This window comes from Actinia tenebrosa, unplaced genomic scaffold (genome assembly GCF_029948245.1).
Source record: "Actinia tenebrosa isolate PJP-AT-01 unplaced genomic scaffold, QUT_ActTen_1.0 PGA_scaffold3__52_contigs__length_22856419, whole genome shotgun sequence".
Lineage (NCBI taxonomy): Eukaryota > Metazoa > Cnidaria > Anthozoa > Actiniaria > Actiniidae > Actinia > Actinia tenebrosa.
In genome coordinates, this window is record NW_028292580.1 from 13,269,935 (window position 1) to 13,292,254 (window position 22,320).

The window sequence follows — 22,320 nt, forward strand, 5'->3', positions numbered from 1 at the left end:
AAGTTTATGCAAATGAAGACGAATCTATATCAGATATAAAACCTCCTCCTTGTGTTTTCCTCATGAATTATTTATGAGTTTGATAAGCGATGGTAAAGCATATTCTTATTAAATCCCCTGAAGAGTGAAGCAATTCACGAAACAGGCTTGTCGGGAAAAATGTTGTCTTGACTTTTTCTTCTCAAACAAATATATATATATATATATATATTTGTTTGAGAAGAAAAAGTCAAGACAACATTTTTCCCGACAAGCCTGTTTCGTGAATTGCTTCACTCTTCAGGGGATTTAATGATAAGAATATTCGTTACTATCATTTATATAGAAAAAGTATACATAATTAATTAGTGGATGTAGTTTAGCTGTTGCGTAATAATGCTTTGTTTCTGTGGCGGCATGAAGATACAAGTTCGTTGCGCTTATTTAATGATGAGAGTTCCGGTCGATAAATTATTAGAAACTTTTCTTTAAGACAAAGGTTACATCTTTTGCTGGAGCTGTTGTAGGCGGAGCTTGATGATAGGACGCGCCATAAAATGGAGTAGCTGATATTACCGTTCTTGAGAGTCCAGATGTATTTGCTGAGTTCAGTCGAGTTTTTATGTTCATCGTGGCCGAATGAGGCGGTGTGGTTTCTGTATCGTGTTTTGAAGTCGTTTTCTGTGAGTCCTATGTATGTTGCGGTAGTGTTGTTGTCCTTTCTTGTGACGGTGGCTTGGTATACAACTGATGATTGGAGGCAGTTGCCATTAAGCGGGCAATTGTTCTTTTGTCGGCAGTTGCATGTTTTCATGTCCTTTGAGTTGTTTGCGGTGTCGTTGTCGTCTCTCGGTGGATGTAAAATGCGCTTGTTATGATTGTCAATGATTTGTTTGGCATTGTTCATGCAGCTGTAACTGATCTTGATGGTGTTACGATTAAAGACTTTCCTAAGATAATGGCCTCTAGGAAAGTGTTTATCAACTAGGCCAAGGAATCTCTGTCCGATATTGGTGCTGACATTTTTGCTAAATGGGGGGTTGTACCAGAGTATGCCGTTTCGTTGTCTGTTTTTGCGTTTTGTGGTCGCGGTTGGTTCGTAGTTTAGGATGTACTGGTATCCGCTTTCGTCAAGTGCTTTTTGATATGGAGGGGCAGCTTGGTCGAAGGATGCTTTGTCGGATGAAAGGGATGACAGTCGTCTGTTGATGCCGGCAGGTATGTTTTTGGTAGTGATTGGTGGATGGTTGCTCTCACGGTGGACGTACTGCAGTGTAGTGTTAGGCTTTATGTAGGGCTGGTAGGTATTTTGGTTTAGGTTGAAAGTAGCATCTAGGAAGTTGATGATCTGCTTGTTGGCTTCGATGGTGATGCGTAGTCCGTTGTTGTTGAAGATTCGGCAAATGACTTTCTTGATATTTTCAGTTTCTCTCGGTGTGGCGTTAGAAATGGCTAGTCCGTCGTCTCGGTACAGTCCTACGTTGATGTTAAGGTTCTGTAGTTGATGTTAAGGTTCTGTAGTTGATGTTAAGGTTCTGCTCTACTCCTATCGATGTATTGAGCACTATTTTACGGAAAATTGATTCACAGATTTCTTATATATATATATACAAAACAAAAAAATGCGTCACTTTCTGTTTTTAGTAACCTACGTTCCACAAAATGCAAGAAAAGCAGGAAGCCTTCTGTACTACTTCAAAGGTAACTGTAACGACCAAGCCGTCAAAGAACAAATAAAGAAAAATTTCATCGAAATCTTCAAGCAATCATATTTCAAGCAAATGTGCATAGATGATCAGGTGAAAGAGAGATGTAACTTTACGAATGTGGAAGTTGTGTGTGGAGATACATCGAGAAGAAGAAGGTCGATATTGGAAGGTAATTTGCCATTCATGGGAGTTATAAAGTATGATAAACCTCCTTTCTACAGCCCTCAACCCATAGTTTCCCATCCCATCCTTTCTGCTGCCTCAACCGCAGTAGAAAGGATGGGACGTGGTGAGGTGTGGGAGGGCTGTGGGAAACCACCATATTGTGACATTCCTATATCGTTGAATGAGATCAAGACTCGAAACGTCATTAATGAAAATTGTTTCTAATTATATCAGAATTTATGGCTATTACATTGCGAAGAACTCGTAGATCACTACCTTCTAGAAAGTTTAAACTCAACTTTGAATTTTCTCGTAAGTATGAGTAATGAACTAATATATAATGCTATTGACCTGTAGGATTTAGCGCGATATAATATATCCACTTGTTTAAGAATAATAAATGTATATGATTGAAAAATGCTTTCAAGATAAAAGTCTCAGTGTGTCTCGATGTGAATAGATCCTACTACACTCCTCCGTGGATAAGGGAACGGATATGAAGGAAAATTTTCCCGATATTCACGTCGCCCTCGACGACAAAATTGTTAAATATTCGAATTTATCCCTTTTTTAGTTTCATTGGACAGTGGAGGTGAAACAAACAAGACGTTTTCCGAAATACAGTCGAGCAAAGCCAAAGCCTTAAGCAAGATGGCTGCCATTGAGAAAGAGCTGAAACAATCAGTTAAAAATGGAAGCCTGTCACTGAAAATTAGTGATCAGATGGTCAGCGCTGTAAACGATTCTTTAGCTATCAGCCCCACGTCCTTTGTATGTAACACTGGACAAATCTTCGTAAACCAGAAATGTGGTCAGTGTCAATCGTAGGCCTATTAAAGCTTGGATTGCATATTGTGCTTATAATTGCTTCATATATATGAGAAGAAGGTATAAGGCCAAATAACGAAATAAAAGCTACACATTGTTAATCCAAGTTTAAAATGGTATATATCAAATATTTGTAAGCATAACTTTTGTAGAAATATCAAGTACGATGTATACATTATATGTACAAATTCTAATTTCTTAAATGAAAATTCAATTTAAAGGAGGGCCACTAATGGGAAAATCAATAGGCTTAAATACCTTGAAGTTTTGAATTATCAACGAAAACAACTTGGAATCAGTACTAGTTTTCATTGTGGGTTAGTATTGGTTAACATGTAATTTCTCGCGATTGTTTACATCTTTGCAACAAATGTTCCATGGGTTCAATCATAGGTCTATTGTCTTACGTCCTTACCTGCCATGACTGGATCTTAACTATAATAAACGATTTTCTTGCAGTTGATTGCCCTTTTGGAACATATCACAATACAACTCTAAACCAATGTATTGACTGCAATAAAGGATGGTACCAAGAAACAGAGGGCCAGGAGTCTTGCATTGCTTGTCCAGTCGGAATGTCTACAGTGGGATCAAAGGCAAAGAACAAGACTGACTGTAAAGGTTCGTAGAGGAATATAAGAATTAGTGATGCTTCTAGTCCCTCATGCATGCTGAAACAAACTCTGATGATCGATCGAGTTCTATTGACTCCCCTAAATAAGTGGTCTGAGAAATATTAAGGTAAAAGATGCAAAGCATGTTTAATTATAACATTCAATTCAACTATTCAATTTTGCTTTGATATTTTGGTCTTCCTTCTAGCTAATCATCTACGGTGTACAATGTATTGATATTAGATACTTTTTAAACACTGACGCAGGAGTATTATTCTATAGCTTACTGCAAAAGAGGTCACTATTCCCCAACTGGATTAGAGCCTTGTGTTGCTTGTGAAAAGGGATTTTATCAGTCCATGGATGGTCAGCTAAAGTGTAAAACCTGTCCTAATAACCAAACAACGCACTCTGAAGGAGCAGCAAGCATAAGCAACTGTTCAGGTATTGAGAAGAATAAATGCGTATAGCACTTAAGAAAATGGAAGTGAAACTCGGAAGTCATCAAAAACATTGCCTAGCGTTTCCTTGTCGAAAACGGCACCTAACCCGCTGTTGAACCTCAGCTTATTATGCCATTGTTTTGCATCTTTTATTTAGCTTCCTGTATGCCAGGTTCATATTCACCAAATGGTCTTGAACCGTGTAAAAAGTGTGACAAACGGTCGTATCAACCAAACAGCGAATCAACATCTTGTGTGAGGTGCTCCGGAACCAAAACAACCTTGAAAGAAGGAAGTAACAGCTCTACAGCTTGTCAAGGTAAGTCAGTCAAAAAATAATATTAATAAGATGGAATCAATATTTAACTACTATATATAAGTGTGAAAGAAAATCAAAAAAATATATATATATACAAAGACGACATGGAAAAAAGCAAAGGAAGGCAAAGGAGTAACATGGTATGTAAAGGACAGGAGAGGTGAAGGCAAGGGCGAAAAGAGAAGAAACGACTAAAACATTTCTTCACCCTGTATATTATGTATGGTACTTTTCCGCATCCTTTTGTCATTCGTCTGTAGGTCAATCTTCACTTGCATATCCACAAAACAATAACTTACAATAATGACAAAGGTCCTGAACAATAATTACTGACTAAGGTACCTATGATTGTGAAGACAGGTACGTAATAATCGATATTCAATCATTCTTCTTTTTAGAAATAAATGAATGCGATTCCAACCCTTGTAAACATGGATCTACCTGCATAGACTTAATAGAAGACTTTGCCTGCCAATGTCTAGACGGATACACTGGAAAGCAATGCGAACAAGACATCGATGACTGTGCTGCTGTTCCTTGCCAAAACAATGCTACATGCCATGATCACCTTAAAACGTTTACATGCACATGCGCAGCTGGATTTACTGGATCTGTCTGTCAAACTGAGATTGATGAATGTATTAGTTCACCATGCCTGAATAATGCAACGTGTCATGATCTGATTGGTGGATACAAATGTTTTTGCCAGCCTGGATATGAAGGGGATAGATGTGAAAGAGAGATAAACGAATGTCAACCAAACCCATGCCTAAATGGAGGAACCTGTACTGACAAGGTAGGCAGCAGACTATATTCTTAGCTTTCAATCCTTTTTAATTCTTAATTTACATGGTAAACAAACCTTATATAGCTTTACGCTTGATCCAGAATAGTCTTGCCCCAAGTCTAGCTCGTTATTTTTTTCCTTGCAAATTCGGATTCAAATAGTGCTCTTCCGGTTACGACGGCTTTCCGAGGGAAATGGCGCGGATGAAACGAGAAGGATCCAGGACAGATAGAAGTTAATACTGTGTCCAAGGATAAGAACACTTGCAAACGTTTTATTTCGTAACACAATATAATAAAAACAAGAATAACTGATGAAACGAAAATGCTTTTAGGCAGTCTTCAAAAAACGTCCTATAGTAATTCACTTATTTAATATTATTTTCTAGCTAAATACATTTTCATGCCGGTGTCTTACGGGTTTTACTGGATCAAAGTGTGAAGAAAACATTGATGACTGCCCTCAGAATCGCTGTGTTAATGGTGCAACATGTAACGATCAGGTTAACAACTACACATGCACGTGTCTGCCTGGTTACACAGGGTTTCACTGCGATCAAGAAATAAATGAATGCAGATCAAATCCCTGCAAACACAATGGAACCTGCTATAATACCATTAGAAGCTTTACTTGTACTTGTCCCGTTGGATATAATGGCAGTACCTGCGAGACTGAGATAGATGAATGCCAATCCAGCCCTTGCCTCAATGGTGCAACTTGTCAGGATGCCGTAGGATCGTTCTCTTGTATCTGCACACAAGGTTACCATGGAGATAACTGTGAAAAAGACATCGATGAATGTGCGTTCCAGCCTTGCGCCAATAACGCTAGCTGTACAAACACCGCTGGATCTTTTACTTGCCATTGTGAAAACGGTAAACATAATTCAAAGCTAATTTTGCATGACTGTGAAAAGTTGAAGGTACAAAATTGTCGGTTCATGCCATGCTATGCCTGAGATGCTATCTGTATGAGGAATGACCTCGTCAATTCCGTTCTGTGACTGTGCCGTGTACATTGGACTGCTTTTTTATACATTGCAAATATTAGTCTTTGCTAAATTGTTTTTGGAACGCGAGCTTATATAAGGAAAACTAATCATAAAACAACTTTACCAACCTATTACCTAGAGCCCAATCGGAAATATCATATTCTAAAGAGGATTTGTACTATTTATGCATCATACTAAACTATTCTGGATTCATAATATCAATGATGATTTTTTATGTTTATTTTACTTGAAAAAATATTCCCAAAACAAGATTTAATACAATTTTTTTCTGTAAAGGTTTTACAGGTAAAACATGTGACAAGGATATAGACGAGTGCTTGTCTAAACCTTGCTGGAATAACGGTAGTTGCATTAATGAGAGAAATGCGTTCAGTTGCCAATGCCGAGATGGTTTCACTGGAGCTCAATGTGAAGTTAATATCGATGAATGTGTTGCAAATCCTTGCAAAAATAATGGGACATGCCAAGATGGTATCAATGACTACAAGTGTACCTGCAACGCTGGATTCAGAGGAAGTGACTGCGAGATAAAAATCGATTACTGCAGATCTAATCCGTGCGAAAACAATGGAAAATGCATGAATTTCCCTATGGAATACAAGTGCATTTGCTCTTCCGGCTACAACGGAAGAAACTGCAGTATTAACATAAACGAATGCATATCTAAGCCATGCCTACATGGAACGTGCCAAGACCTTGTCAATGGTTTTAGATGCTCTTGCTTGCCCGGTTTTTCTGGTGTCCAATGCCAAGAAAACATAGATGACTGTAAAGACAATCCTTGTCGCAATAATGCTACGTGTGTGGATGGTGTGAACTCCTATCAATGCGTTTGTCAAAAAGGATTTAATGGAACAGTCTGTGAAATAGAAATTAATCCATGCGATTCGTTTCCATGCTACAATGGAGGAACTTGCAAAAACAAGGTAACAAAATAGGCAAAATTTTAAAATAGTCGTGAAAAATTAAACACGCAGAATCCTTTCAACTTTATCGAGCCCTGAAGCAATTTCTGGACTTTAGACACGACTAACTAACAATTTGAATTTGGGCTTAGAAGCTTATCAACTAATGTTAAATGTAGAATAATGATTAATCTTCTGTCGTTAATGGGTCAGGAGTTGTTTACTTTGGGTGTAACGTTTTTCCCATTTCAGATGTCATTCTTGTGGGAGTCGTTTTAGTCTCGATAAGATACATTTATTTGAAAAGATCTTGCACTATTTATTAACAATTAAATGTCTTCCTGCTCTCCATTTTTAGGACGAACATTATATGTGCTCATGTCCATCTGGATTCACTGGACGCAATTGCGAAGTGAACATTGACGATTGTAAACCAACCAACCCATGTCAAAACAATGGATCATGCACTGATCTCGTATCCAACTACACTTGTACATGTCCTGCTGGATTTTATGGACGGCATTGTGAAAACATCACAAACCATTGCATAAACTCTAACTGCAGTCAAAATGGCAAATGTAATAACTTGCAACTCGGCTTCAAATGCAACTGCACTGAAGGTTACTATGGACCAACCTGTGCATTTAAAGTTAAGCCTTGTATTTCAAGTCCTTGTCTAAATGGAGCAACGTGCACTAATAAAGATGAAGGATATAACTGTAGTTGCAGAGCTGGGTACACAGGAAGCAGATGTGAAGTCAATATCGATGAATGCCAAAGTCATATGTGCTTGAATAGTGCAACATGTATTGATCAAGTAAATGGATACATGTGTGTATGCTGGGATGGTTTCAATGACACGCACTGCGAGCATCAACTATATTCATGTAGAGATCAGCCCTGTATGAACAATGGTACATGCGTTGAAGTTTTTGGTGGCTATAAGTGTGAATGTAGTAAAAGGTAAGAAAAGAATAATTTATTGCTAAAGGGATGAAGAGGGCATAATAAAAAGAGGCAAAGGGTAACGTCGACTTTAGTTACCTATAATGTTTGAAGACAAAGTATTGGTATTTTGCGATTATAAAACTGAAGGTACCCGACAAAAACAGTTTCAAAGAAGATTCAGCGAAGGAGATCAAAAATAGCTCTCGCATATTTGCTTATGACATAAAGACTGAAAAACGCGAAGCGCAAATTCTTTCCAAAACATTTAGCTGTAGGGGGCCGTTTGCAAAATTTTTGCACAGTAGCATATGGCACTGCACCTGAAAATAACGTTAACCAAGCCTGTGTTTTATTTTATTTATGAAGCTGTAAACCTACGTAATGCATTTTGTTTTTGACTTTTTTAATAATTTTGCGAATATATTTTGCGGACCAGGTTTGGAGGTTTGAGATGTGAGGCAGATAAGAATCCATGCAAAACCAATCCATGCTGGAATGCGGGAACATGCAAAGAGTACAACATTACATCGTTTAACTGCACGTGCGCGCCTGGTTTTGAAGGCCCGACATGTGACGTTAACATCAATGAATGTGCTTCTTCTCCCTGTCCACTGCACTCAAACTGTATTGACAAAGTCAATGGATATGAATGCATATGTCATCAATCTCACACAGGACAGCATTGTGAAATAGGTAACTACAACAAACTAATCCCATGATATATTATAAGTAGGATAAAAAAATCACAACGAAAACAACAACAAAAAACAAAAAACAAACAGCCAAAGAATGTATTCGCGTTTTGATTGGCTACCTCACCAAACTGCTACAGTTTCTTGTTCGAGGTTCTGAAGGAAAATTAAAGGGTGTCGGGTTTCTGCAATATTCAAGTTTTGTTAAGAAAGGACTAAAGTGAATATCAGGACAAATTACCAAGTTCATTTTGCATTAAATTGTTTCTTTGCTTGCTTGGTAGCTTGCTCGTTTGATCTAGCATACTTTCTCGTTGCGACAAAAGTCATATAAGACTTGTTTAAGGGTTGTGTGTTTTTACTTATATCTTTCACGCGTAATTCAGCATTTTCTATTTTGCCACCAACAGCGATAAATGACAACTTCAACCTACTGTTCCAAGGCAAGTCAGATACCAGTTCTGTTGAATTGAAAGACAGAAAGAACGTCCCAAACATGGAAAGCTTTACAATCGCATTCTGGGTAAAACCAGACGTTCGTTACCAGAATGGGACCATGTTTACATACATGGTACCTGAAAGCCAAGTAGAAGTGGTAGAGATTTCATTTACAGCAAATGTCATTCATGTTTGTGTGAAGCTTGACGACATTCATTCTGACAATATAATTCTTGATGGAAAATGGCATTTAATTGGTGTGTCTTGGAGCAGATCGCAAAACACTTTCAGTCTTTATGTTGATGGGCAAAACGCCAGAACAGTTTATCTTGCATCAGGTATGAACATTGTACTTTTTTTTCTCGTCTCACACGCTATATATTTGCCAGATGCACTGTTTCTGAATTAGGACTATGATATCATTTGTATTTGTTGAATATAAAATTATTGAAAAGTAGATGTTTCGGCCATCTACCAAAAGCCTTCATCGATCATTTTCACTGATAGAGGCCATTGGTAGATGGTCGAAACGACTATTTTACAATAATTAAATCAGAGACAAACAAATAATGTGAGTTCCGATTGCAATTTTAAGATAGGATTAAGATACTCTTATTGAAAATTGCTTAGAAGCATGCATGTGCAAGCTTTTGCTTAACTTTTATTCCGAGTTCTACGAATCTAAATACTATCATAATAAATAGCTTTATGTTCACAATTAAAATATCCTTCGACTATTTTCAGGGGGGCCTCCTCTTAAGGGTGGAGGATGGATCATACTGGGACAAAAATACTCTTGGAGCAAAAAGCAGTACGTGGCCTCGGAATCTTTCGTGGGTATCCTACATCAAGTCAACATTTGGAAGAACGCAGCAAATCAGGAGTACATGTGGAATGCTGCGCACAAGTGTTCGTGGCCAATAGGAGGAGATGTGAATTCTTGGATCGGATTTATGTTTGGAACCCGAGGCAACGTAATAAAAAAAGTTCCCTCTTCCTGCAAAGGTATGAAATTCCTTCAAGCACAGTGGGGAAAAGGGTCGCAGTATACTCATTGCAAACACCAAATAAAAAAGAGAGTCGCGTTCGAAATATTTAAACAAAATCAAGAATAAGACAGAAATAAAAAGCACCAAGCCTCTTACATGATGCAATGACTTATAAGGTTTCCATTTCCACCTTTAGTTCAAAACCACATTATGAATGAGGGTTTGTCAAGTACTTTAGAGGGGGTGATTACCTTGTCTTAGATTACCAATCCAAATTTAAATGACACAAGTAGTCCCAAATAGCTTCACCACTAATTCACATCATATAATTTTAATGTATACTTTAAGTATAACTGATATTTTCATCGCTTATATTCCCAGCACTCCGGCTTTGTATGCAAAACTGTACACACTACGTCGATTGCAATAAGTTAGGAGACAGTATGGTCTGCACCTGTCAAAAAGGATTTACTGGTCAGTTGTGCGATGTGAACATCAATGACTGTGCGTCAAATCCATGCGTGAATGGAAAATGTGTGGATGACATCGCGACCCATAAATGTGAATGTCAGAAAGGCTTTTATGGCGATCGCTGTGAAAAGAAGCTGGAATCTACTATTAAAGGTAAGTAAGTTTGAAATTTTATCAAGCACTATGATTGGTCAATTTGCGGTCAATAACTTACATTACGGACCTCACCCTTGGTTAATAAGAGCAATGTATTTCATGTCCATCACTAATAAGTACTGACTTTGCACTCTCGAATCATTCTTGTTTCATAGGTGTGAACTCCATTTGTTTATTGAGTGTGTGTACTTGAGAAAAGATTTGGACTACTTAGTTAAAGTCAAACAAACAAGCTATATTAACTAGCTATATCAGTAATAACGACTATTTATTTAAAATGTGAAGATATTTGAAGATATTGCATATATGTAGCCTATTAAAATTTTGTCTTTTGACTAACAAAAGAACTCCTTGTTTGTAGAATGCCCAGCTCTACCCAAACTAGAAAATGGAACAATTGCCCAACAGAGCTATGGAGGGAAGCACATAGCAACGCTTACGTGCAATGATAACTACAGCTTTAAATCGGGAGATGTCATAAAGTATTGGTGCGGACCTGAAACAGTGTGGAAATGGAACGGGCAACAGAAGATTACACTGCCACGATGCCTAAGTATAAACAACTGTAGAACTGAAACTTATTATCAAGTTTATCTAACACTGACCGTTTTATGCAAGGCTGTTTTCTTCATGCAGGTTTAGTACGAGAGCACAGGATATCACCAAAAACGAGTACATCTAACTTTATTCTTCGCTACGCTTTCTTTGACGTTCCAATTTGCTTTCCATTGACTTGTCAGGTACGTCAGAGCCCATCGCAATACGTCACAAGTATGAGATGTTAGTACCTTTAAATACATCCAGCTGCCGAACGACACGACAGTATCAACGCCTCAGGTCCAGCTTCAAGCAGGCTTTTATGATCTCCGTATCCTTCCTAGACCAACACAAGTGCTTTGCTTTGGGCAATTGTAAAATAGAAAACATCAATGCACCACGCTGTGGCAGCGCGTCTCAAAGGCAAGCAAGAGCTATCGTACAGAACTTGGAGATATATTTTGAATTGGCATTTTCAGAATGGGGAAATTCCTCTCAACATTCAACAGTCACTGAAAATGCTGAAGCAGTTGCCTTCCAACTTAGCTACGCCGTTTCTGTTGGTATCTTTGCAATGATTATCGATGGCACGCCAATTAAGCCCCGTGGTTCTTCTTTGAAGTTGGTATCAAATAGTCATCAATGCAAAAATGGATATGTTAACACCTATGACAACGCGTCTTGTGGTGAGATACAGATTCATCCCTTTATTTTACGTTTCAAACCGTGAGAGAATAAAAAATATCGCTTAATTTATCCAGCTTCATTTGCCCTGGAAAACTCCCAATGCAAAGCAGGTTTTTGAATGGGGAGCTCGGCTAGACCATAGTTAATAACTATGGCTAGACGAAAAGCATTGGACGGCTTTATAAGCTCATTTTACTCAGGCTAACACAGGGTTGCTTAAAATTATTTTATGCCATTACTCTGGATGCACAGCTATTGCTTCTTCAATGAAGCTTTTAAATTGAATTTTTACTCAGTATGTTTTATACCCAGTTGCTGATCCTGCTGGAACACATCTGCATTCCAACTTCAAAGATTTTATCCCTTGTCCATTCGGTCAGTATCGAGATATGGAAGGGAAAATGACGTGTGAGAAATGTCCTGACGGGTACTCGACGAAAATTGAAGGAGCAACCAGAAAAGATCAATGCTACGATGAAGGTAGTTCCATCCATCCATCCTTTTATCTCATCTTTACTATAGGACGATTGAGTTTATAAAAAAACATGTTCTAACAAATAAAAAGTCAAAACACTTTTACAAAGCACGTTAGAATTCGAGTTTTTATAGCCATCTAGCATTGTTAGCACTTCTTTTTAGTTTTTTGTTTTGTTTTTGTTATGATATATTCCATGTGTTATTCTTTTGAAAATGACCGAAAACATCGCTTTTTATAAATGTTTTTCGAGTTGTTGGACCACTCAGAATGCAAATCGTTGTTCTTTAAGAGAGAGAGAGAGAGAGAGAGAGAGAAGGCCGGCCAGGTCAGGTCAAATCCTCCAGTCAAAGGATAACCACTCATTAATATTTCTTTTTGCCTTGCTGAGGAACAGGAACACCCTTATGGAAGTACATCGTACCGGTAGCAGTATTGACCCTGTTTTTGATAGTAACAGCTGTGTTAGTCATAAGGTAAGACTACGACATTGTATTGTAATGTTTTCTAATAGTATAGTATTGTACGTGAGATAGGTTGAGGGTGGACATGCAGATCCACTGAGGAGTCAAAATATGGGAAAATATTCTCCAAACGAACTTATGCTCCATCTACTGCACGCAAGTATTTTCAAATGGTACCCAATAAGACTGGGGCTGCATTTTTTTACTGAAGATCGAGAATGGCGTTAGGAGCGCAACCAAGATTACAATATATATATATATATATAGCTAAATCTCAGTCTCGCAGTCCGCTTTCTCGCAACCGCAGCTGGGTCTTCAGGGCAAAGGCACACAATGATCAGTTGTCAATGTTTTTTTAACCGAAGGAAAAAATGGAAGCGAGAAGCCAAAAGAGAGCATCAGGACTCAGCATTATACCGTCGTGCTGCCCGTAAGCAAGAAAATAAAGGATATGATGAAAGTGGCCCTCCAGTTGGCCAACATTCCTCAACATTTTTGAGTACTCCCATCAGCCAGGAAAATCAAGGTTATGATAAAAGTGGAGATGAAACTGGCACGGCAATTGGGGAACGAATTTATGAAGAAATGTTTGGCAATTTGGCGTTTGGCGAGTCCAAGGTATAAGAAACTGCGACGCGTCTACGTTTACGCTTTGGACTTAAGTTTACCTTAACATCTTTTTTTCTACATATGCTCATGAATATCAGATCTCGTCTTATAGTTGTTCAAAGTGTGACTAAAATGTAAACTGATAGAATTATCCTTGAAAAGCCAAAAACGTTTTTTGGCCAAACAAACTTTTAATTTTTCTACACATGCTCATGAATATCACAGATTTTGTCTAGCAAGTGCATGCTGAACTTGTGATTAACATATTAAAATAGTATTGTCCTTAATTGACCACATAGTAAAAAACGCATTTCTTGGTCAATCAAAAACATGTACATCTATTACACCCAGCTGGTAGAGGCATTTTTCACAGGGTACATTTATTAGAGTGATTTACTTATTTCCGCAAAATAAATTATTAGAAAGAGTTTTAGACTTAGGCCCCGTCCACACTATACCGGATAAATTTGAATCCGAATTTTTCGGTTCCATATCGAAAATTCGTTTTCGGTGAAGATTCGTTCCGGAATCGCCCGGACTAGTGTGGACGGTAGGCCTAACCGAATAAATAAAAATTCGGATTCAAATTTATCTGGCGTAGTGTGGACGGGGCCTTATTTAGAGATTTCAATCCTCTAAATTCTTTAATTCAGTCCAAAATCTTACTCAAGATATTGTGCTTTTTCATTTTAATTCTTTGATTGACGGTCATTGAAATGCTAGTCGGCTACTGTAAACGGCTCGCACTTTAACGACAATGGTAGTAAGACGTGAAACAAACTTTAAGATAAATTATTATCAATGTGTAATAGAGTGAAAGCATTTAACCCGTGAAATAAAAATTATTAGTCAACATGTAATAGCCAAATAGACACAAAAGAAAACAGTGGTAATTAAACTCTACTAATAGAAACGATTTTTAACAGTTACTTTTTTTAAATATAATTTCTTTGGCATTATTTTTGAAGAATGTATTAAATCACTCTTGTCACCTATCAGCATAACAATCTCTCGAGTATTATTTCTTTTTTGTAGGCAAATATTAGTAGTATGTGGGGACTATGGATAGACGACTCATTATATTCATAGATTCAAGAAATGCAATAACCATGGAAACGAGAGCAAAGGGGAAAGGAGGGGAGGGGAGGGGGTGCAAAGGCGCGCTAGCTCAAGCCCAATCTTGAATGAACGAAAAAAAAAAGTGCGCGCGCAAACCAAAAGATGAGGTGACGTCACTACATGCCCGCGCAAGTACACAAGTCAAGAAGGAATCAAGTCTCAGGTAGGTTTTTAAAAATCGTATATTTATTTATTTTTAAATGAGTGAAATATAAATTAGGATTACAAGGTACAAAATTAAAAACAATTGTTAGAGATAAGAGTTCATTTTAAGCCAAGCATTTATTTTTTCTTCTTCTTCTTTAATGGGGGGCGCTGGTCTTCAGATTCACTTTCACTAGTAGTGTCGTTATCAGATGACTCGCATTTGAGTTTTTTCATTTTTCTCTTTCTTGACTTCTTTCTGGATTTTGAAGAACGACCTTCATTTTCATCATCGCTAATGTCGCTTTCGCTTTCAACAACATTTTGCTTACGCTTGTTTTTTTTTTGAATTGTTGTATCCGTTGCCCATTGAAAGAAACCACAATCAATGTCAGGGTATTGAACATGGCAGGCCCAAAAGACTTTACCATTGTTGGCTTGTGAATGGCACACCAAGAGTTTGGCATACACATTATGCTCGCACTTGGGAAACTTTTTTATGCGATATCCATGAGAAGAACCAAGTTGTTGAGCATCATGGAAGCAAAGATTCATGTTACATCCCAACTTCATAGTTTGTAAGGCTTCATGTCTTTCACGCTTCGTTTTGAATTGTTTTAGTGTTTCTTGTATCTGAGGATAATTGAGAACGACTCCACACTTTACCATTTTACCGCCATTCTTGGTGGAATAGGATCTGGCAGGTTTTTTACAAAAACAGTATGTAACCGGCGGCAAGGCGCTCAGCTATGAATCAGATTGCAAGTGGTTTTGACAAAAGAATTTATTGAAAAATTCACACAACTTTACAATACATGAAAAAAAACGGGAACGAGATTACAGGATATCTCTAATGAAAACAAGAAAAATATTTACAATGAGATAAAATAAATTCGTAGCTTATCTAAATAGCTAAAAGTCATGAATAAAATACAGTCTTGCTAGATATAACTAGAAACGGAAATACGTAAATTACGTCACAGGTAATTTGAATATTGCATACTGATTAGCAGTGTTTACAATACGCGAGTGAAAATTACTAGGTTGCAAAGTTTAATGTACAAGTCGGTAAACCGTTTAAAATGAACTAAACCAATGGAAAAAGCAATAGGAAAAATTGACTAGAGGTTAACTATGGCTTTAGGTAAGTATCTTAACCTTTGTTTATGACAAACTAAGAATTACACGGTTTACTGAACACGCGGTCGCGACAATGACCTTGAGTGTAGAGTTTAAGTAGCGAACAAATTAAAGGTTGGAAAGAAAAGGTCTTTTATCCCGCAGTTAAGGCTATTTATCGTAGTAAAAAGGTTAAACAAGCGAGTAAGGCGGTAGCGATCCTATAGTAAACGTTTTAAAGAGTTTAAAAGACAAGATACACTCAGCGTGATTACTAAATTACTACTGCGTGAATAACTTTGTACTAAATTACGCGCTAATGCGACTAGAATTACTACAACATGAAACGAATGCTTAACAAATATGTAGATAATCTAAGCTATAAAATATAACGGCTAGTTAACGATATTAACATAGATTTGTCCTAAATCTATCCTAGGTATAAGTGTAAAAGGCTTCAAAGATTCATACCTTTACATCGTAGAGAATTCCTTGTCTTGATATGTGAAAATATCCGTAGACAACGCAACGTCTTCAAGAACTTTTACTACACTGATTTAAGCTTAGTTTGGGCCTATTTTTATGGAAAAACCTGCATTCTTAAGACCTTACACATCCTATGCAATGTTGCACGCCCTAGGCGCAAACAGGATGTCCCAAACACGAACTTACGTAAACAAGCGCCAAACCTAGGCATGACTCACTGTAATGTAATTACGTACGGAAATTATTTCTTGCTTACGCATTTTCCACGCAAACAGTTAACTAAAGAATTACATTCCTATGTGTACACGAGGCATTCCTAATTAAAAATATAGATTTATGACTAAATAATTACTGTCCAAAATAGTGTCTTTTGACTCTGTCACAAGTAGATAGAAGATTCGATTGAAGTCATGATTTAGTCTTGTACTAGTTACTAGGTCCAACTCGATGCAGCAACTGATCGGAAATCAGGGTTACGATTTGAAATAAAAGGTGGAATAAGATGAGGTAATGATCATATTATCCAATAGGCTCAAGTTGAGTCATGGTGCATGTGACGAGACTAAGTTCTATTTTTGTTTTCATTTGCTTTCAGTTACAAAAAGTGGTCCCAGTGACATGTTACGACTATTTTCTTGGTGTAAAATTGAAATAAAAACGTTCTAGAATGAGTGATGCACTAAATTATCAATCCTATCCAGGGTCTTTTTAAGTTCCATTGTTTTAAAGTAGTTCCAAATTTCTGGTTCTAAATCTCTTCGAAGGTACTGCCGTTCCACGAAACAGTGATCACAATGAGTTGATAGAAAATGCGGTGAAAACGGATTCCTAAACGTGTTTGTTTTGATCCGAGTTATCGCCTCGGTACAATTTTGACACTGTAGAAAATATTCTTTTGTTAACGCGTGGCTTTCTGAGTTTGGACAATTCTTTTGCATTTTCCCCCTTTGCGTTGTGTTTTCTATGACTTGAATCTTTGTTCGCGCTTAATCACAGTGGAGTCTATGAGCCAAGTTGAGACTAAACTAAAACCTTTTTGCCGTGATACACGTTTTTTTAGGTCAAAAAAAGAAAAAGAAAAAAAAAATTGTATAAAAATAGAAACACGGTAATGATTAATTAAAGTTGGAGCATTATCTTTTTTATCCCCATCAACACCCTCTTCACCATTTTCTCCCTTTTCATTGGTCATATTATAATTGTAATCTGAATTTGAAGTTTGAGTTTACTCCATGCTCTTTATGATTTTACCATCAAACAAAAAGACACACACACAAACAGAATTCTTGTTCACAATTTTTATTAGAAGTTCAGCAAAATGATTACTTGATTACACTATATATTTATATACAGGTTTTCTTTCTTTCTTTTTTTTCTTAATTACAATTCTTGAATAAGTTGTTCATGATTTATTGATTCATAACTCGTCAAGTCAACTTCATTAAGGTAGTCTTGATGATAACGATGTTTTAAAATGACTTGGAAAAAATAATATTTGGTAAAATCAATCATTTGTTTATCTAGTGACTCTACTAATTTTTTTTGATTACTTATCTCTTTAAAAGAGGAATAAAATTTAATGCTATGATCAATTTTCATAAAATGACCCTTATCGTCAAACCTGTTTACACAATAAATCAATCCTCTGTCGAGATAAGTTACTAGGCATGTTTCATGAACGAATTCGCTAATGCCATATTCTTTACAACACATTAAATTATATTTTTCTTCAAGTCTTTTGTTATTCACTGAGCGTTGGTGCTTGCATAGGCCACATTTTTTTCCATTTATCTAAAAAAATTTGGGTTGCAAAATATCAAATCAGAAATGTGATATTTCATTAGCAAGATAAAAGGCTCATAAACATTTAAACGGCTACGACGAATTCGTTCAAGAAATTGAGCTGTAACAGGGGCATAATACTTTAATGAAAAAGTTTGCCTGCAATGAGGACATAGTTTTGGGTTTGTTTGACCTAGCATCATAAAATCAACTACACATTTGCTATGAATATATTTGTTACAACAAAGCATTTTATTTGAATCATACGTCTCTTGATTATCGTCCAGACAAATAAAACACGTCTAAAAAAAAAAAACAACAACAAAAGATAATTCAAGGAATAGTTATTACCCGAGTTTCAAAATCATGAGGAACAACAGCTATTAAGGATTGCCTATCCAATCGGATTTTGGATTCAATTTTTTCAAGATCTACTACGAGTTCTCTTAGAATTGTTCGTAATCGATGTTTTGGTCTACCGAGGGGTTCTATTACGATTTCGTTCTCTAATAATGAGATTTGTATAAGATTATATATTTTGGTGAATATTTGATGCATATGAAGATTGCAGATTAGAGCTGTGATCTTGCTCTTAGTGTAGTTGTTAAGCTAAAGTAGAAAAATTGACGAAAATCAATAAATAATCAAATAAAAAACCCATTGTCAATCAGTAACCATCGTAAATGTGGGTTAAATCTAAGAAAAATTCATCTCTCTCCGAATCAATCACACAATTTGCTTCATCTAAAGCATGTTGTAAATCTATCATATAATTCTGGCCATCAATATCTTTCCCCAATATTGTTTTTCTTATAAGTTCTATATTCTTTAATCCTTTTTCGGAAATCTTATAACATTTATTTATAGTTTCCAAAAGTGCATCCATTTTCATAACACTACCGCTAAACGCCCTTTTCATCTTTTCAACGGATGAATCAATAGTTTTAACCTGAATAAAAGGAAAAGATAAAACGTCTTACTTTTGTTCCTCAACTTTTTGAAAATTTGATCAGGATGGAAGCCCATCCAATTTTTTTAGCATTTCCTTAATTGCCATTTTATACTTTTTGTTTTGTTTTACCATTTTAGTTTTTATAATAATGAATGAAAAAAGAGACCGGTAAATAGATAAATTGGCATCTTGGTAGTAAACGATCTTCCGAAAAAGTTTCTAATACAAAACTTGGAAGGACCTTTATCATTTGTCGACAAACAGGACAGCTACGTCCTGCTACGCTTTTGGTATTTTCTACATAATATCTTAGTAGGCAGGTTCCATGGATTCTTAAGGAACAACACGAAAATTCTACCCAATGTTTTTTAACATTGGTAGGATGTTTGATATATCTTCTGTTTAAAGATAATAGGCAAATATTGCATACCAAATCTTCCAGATCTTTTTTGCTTTCTTCATCTTCCTCTCCTTCCTCTTCCGAATCTTCATCGAGATCGATACGGATTCTTTTTCTAGCAGGCTGCTCATTCTTTTTACTCGTTCCAGCATCGCCAGTACTCGTTCCTGCGGCCCGATCGTTCGTTAGTCCTCCAATCAGTGACGGCGAGTTAGGGGCCACGTCAGGGGATTCGGGAACCACCATCACATCTAATAAAAGCAACAAAAAGACAAGTATAAGTATGCATTTTGTTGGGGGGAAAAACCAGTGCAAGAACTGAGAAGATGGCATGCTGTGGTATACTTACCAATATTGGATGAAGATTGATCAACAATTTCCTGGTTGGAAGCCATCGTTGAAGATTTATAGTAAAGAGTACAACGGGGAGATTAAATTCAATGAAACGATTGTCAAAAAAAAATTGATTTGGTGAAGAAAATTGGTGCTTCGGGTGCCCATATTTATAATGAAATCCACTTTAAAAGAATAAACAGCTGATTAATCAAATTTTTCTTTGAATTCAAAAGAACTAAAAAAGACATGAAAAGAAAATTTTAAAGGAAGAAAAAAAGGTTTTTGGAACATAAGACATCTGTGCGGTGGTGTTTGCTCACTAGAAGAAATAAAATCTAAAACTTATTAGTATGTTATACAATTTTTTTTTTTCCCCGACAAACAAATGAATGGAAAAACGTAGGACAGAAAAGAATAAATTGAGGTTTTAGAACATATGACTTCTGTGTACGTTCACTAGGAACAAAGAAAATCTAAACATTATTTTGGTGCTATTCAAAAAAAAAAAAAAAAAGTACATACACACACACACACACATACGCACATACGCATATACGCACTCGTACATAAGATTCTTTTTTTCTTTTTAAGTCGTTTTGAGGGTTTTCCCCAAACGATGATTGTTAAAGACATAAAACTCAAAAGAGATTTCGATTCAGTCAACAAAAGATGTAATACACAAGCAATTTAGATGATATGTATAGAACAATACAGAAAAAAGCTCATTGGTTTTTTGTTTGTGTAGGTAATGAGTGATGCTAATAACGCTTTTTAAAAGCACTAGAAATGAACAGCTAACAATCGAGATATCAGGTTACCTCAAAGAGTAGTAACTCGTAATAAATCTAAGAATTTTTTTTTTTTTTGGTATGTTCTTTGGAGTTATCTTTTTCATTTCTTAGCTTTTTGGAATAAGGTTATCATAAAGTCAATTGAAACAGAGTCTAACAAAAAGAAAGATGCCACAAGACCAAAACAAACACAATTGGCCGGTATTTACTTTTGAGGATTAAAGGATGAATAGAACTTTTACAACTTCAAAAGGATACCAAAACTACTAAGTTTGGTCTTTGCATAATTTATTCTTTTAAAATCGTAAGTTATACAAACTTTTGCCTGGAAACCATTCAAGTTGCTAAAATCTTTTGAGTTCTTTCAAAATCACAAACATTATTTAAAAAATCAAAAAGGTGTCCGATAGATTGATTCTAATAGTTTGCTCAATGTATGAATGAATTTCAAAAAATCTATTCAGAATGAAAAAACTCCGCCCTCAATGTATAATGAAAAGCTAAACCAAAATCCTTTCTGAACATGCACATAGTGTAAAGAAAGTCTTTAGTTTTTTTTCACAAAAGAGCATATCCTTATATGTTCTCTTTCCTGATATAGTTTTTTAATACGACTTTTAAACAAAATACTAGAAAAAATCAGAGTTGTTTAGCCCTTGTCATGCCATATATCTTTTGTTGATGGTTAATAAAGGTTTTATATTATTAACCAATCAGGGTATGAGTTATAAAATTGTATGGATTGATTGACATTCCTTTCACTGGAAGTTTTTTAAAAAGTCGAGCAATTTTATTGTGACAAATCATTTTACCAGCAAGACCAGGAAAAACGAAGAAGACGACGAGCTCAGAAACAAAAGACAAAAAGACACACCATGTCGAATCAAGGTACCAAAACTTAAGATGTGAATGCTTAAATGTGAATGCTGTCTCATAAACTGATTTTTTTTTTTTGCCACAACAAATTGACGGACAAGCTCAGAAAACTAACTTTTTGTTAGATTATCGTTTCAAAATTGACCCATGCCTCTTTCTTTCGTGTAATTTTTCATCTTTTTTTCCTTGTTTTTTTTTTTTTTTTTTTTTTTTTTTTTTTGATAGAGAACAAAGTTGAATTGACTGTTGAAGAGAAAGAAGAAAAAGAAAGCAGTCCGCAAGAAACGTCGGCAAACGAAAAGGACGATCGTGAAAATGAACCGCAAGTAAATCAAATTAAAGGTATAGTTTTAAGAAAAGAGTGATTTTGTCTCAACAAATTAAATATACTATTCTAATGCCAAACGCTTTTAAAAAAAGGTATTTAGTTATCAACTGTTTAGCTGTAACATAACTAAGAATTTTACTCAGGCATGACCTAAAGAAAAAAAAGCAAAAGACTACATTTTCTACTTTCCTTGTTTATTAGATGATTCTTTAGAAGACGATTATTGGGAAGACGAAGACAATCTCTTCTATGGTTTGTCAGACGATGAGTCGGACTGGGAAGAGATGCCGAGCATCGCGGAACAGTTAGAGCCCGATATGGCTCTAAGATTGTACAGCCAATTCGGCGATGCACTATATCTGATTTCTTAAATTTATTATTTATTTTGTATATTTTTTAAGGAACATATTGTATAAATAAACTAAAAATTCTTTTAATTTGTCTTTTTGATGTGTGTTGCTATAATAATAATAATTGGCAATGGATTTAGTGGTTGAACTTGATAAAGGCTAAATTGGGCAAGCATAATGAAATGTTTACAATGTTTGTAATGAAGCAAATTAATATTCTTACAAAAACAATAAGAAAATTGGAAAAGAAAAGACAATGGAAAACAAACGAAAAAGATACAAAAAGAAAGAAACAAAAAAAAAAACCTCGAAAAAAATTAAAATTAAATTAAAAAATGAATGAGCTTTTTTTTTCTTCCTCAATTGATAATGAAATGAATAGTTGAATCATTTAAAAGGAATAAAATGCG

General features: G+C 35.9%; 2 protein-coding genes and 2 long non-coding RNA genes across 6 annotated transcripts in view; 2 read left to right on the top strand and 2 right to left on the bottom strand.

The window, feature by feature from the left end:
- LOC148908692 (uncharacterized) overlaps positions 1-14,234 on the top strand; it is a 40,979-nt gene extending 26,745 nt beyond the window's left edge. The window contains exons 19-37 of one of the 3 annotated variants that reach the window (XM_089034834.1): positions 1,624-1,857; positions 2,088-2,165; positions 2,428-2,664; positions 3,141-3,302; positions 3,578-3,739; positions 3,896-4,057; positions 4,456-4,853; positions 5,233-5,719; positions 6,133-6,782; positions 7,120-7,724; positions 8,146-8,402; positions 8,812-9,177; positions 9,584-9,844; positions 10,210-10,452; positions 10,817-11,008; positions 11,196-11,678; positions 11,992-12,159; positions 12,546-12,630; positions 12,984-14,234. In XM_089034834.1, the coding sequence (XP_088890960.1) occupies positions 1,624-1,857; positions 2,088-2,165; positions 2,428-2,664; positions 3,141-3,302; positions 3,578-3,739; positions 3,896-4,057; positions 4,456-4,853; positions 5,233-5,719; positions 6,133-6,782; positions 7,120-7,724; positions 8,146-8,402; positions 8,812-9,177; positions 9,584-9,844; positions 10,210-10,452; positions 10,817-11,008; positions 11,196-11,678; positions 11,992-12,159; positions 12,546-12,630; positions 12,984-13,242 (5,489 nt within the window). In that variant the 3' untranslated portion in view covers positions 13,243-14,234. Of the gene's footprint in view, positions 1-1,623; positions 1,858-2,087; positions 2,166-2,427; positions 2,665-3,140; positions 3,303-3,577; positions 3,740-3,895; positions 4,058-4,455; positions 4,854-5,232; positions 5,720-6,132; positions 6,783-7,119; positions 7,725-8,145; positions 8,403-8,811; positions 9,178-9,583; positions 9,845-10,209; positions 10,453-10,816; positions 11,009-11,195; positions 11,679-11,991; positions 12,160-12,545; positions 12,635-12,983 lie in introns of those variants that run through there. The other 2 variants (XM_089034836.1, XM_089034837.1) reach the window with 2 other exon arrangements.
- A 1,025-nt stretch (positions 14,235-15,259) lies between these two features.
- On the bottom strand, positions 15,260-16,472 carry LOC148908693 (uncharacterized). The gene is made up of 2 exons (XR_016120626.1): positions 16,081-16,472; positions 15,260-15,340 (listed from the first exon to the last, which is right to left on the bottom strand). It is a non-coding gene; the product is annotated as an uncharacterized LOC148908693 (long non-coding RNA).
- LOC148908694 (uncharacterized) lies at positions 15,426-16,443 on the top strand. Its single transcript, XR_016120627.1, has 2 exons — positions 15,426-15,634; positions 16,049-16,443. It is a non-coding gene; the product is annotated as an uncharacterized LOC148908694 (long non-coding RNA).
- Positions 16,473-18,210: 1,738 nt separating the features above from the next.
- Positions 18,211-19,662, bottom strand: LOC148908695 (uncharacterized). The gene is made up of 2 exons (XM_089035944.1): positions 19,260-19,662; positions 18,211-18,486 (listed from the first exon to the last, which is right to left on the bottom strand). Exons 1-2 carry the CDS (start codon positions 19,560-19,562, stop codon positions 18,211-18,213), a joined length of 579 nt encoding a protein of 192 aa, XP_088892070.1. The 5' UTR covers positions 19,563-19,662.
- Positions 19,663-22,320: the final 2,658 nt, after the last annotated feature.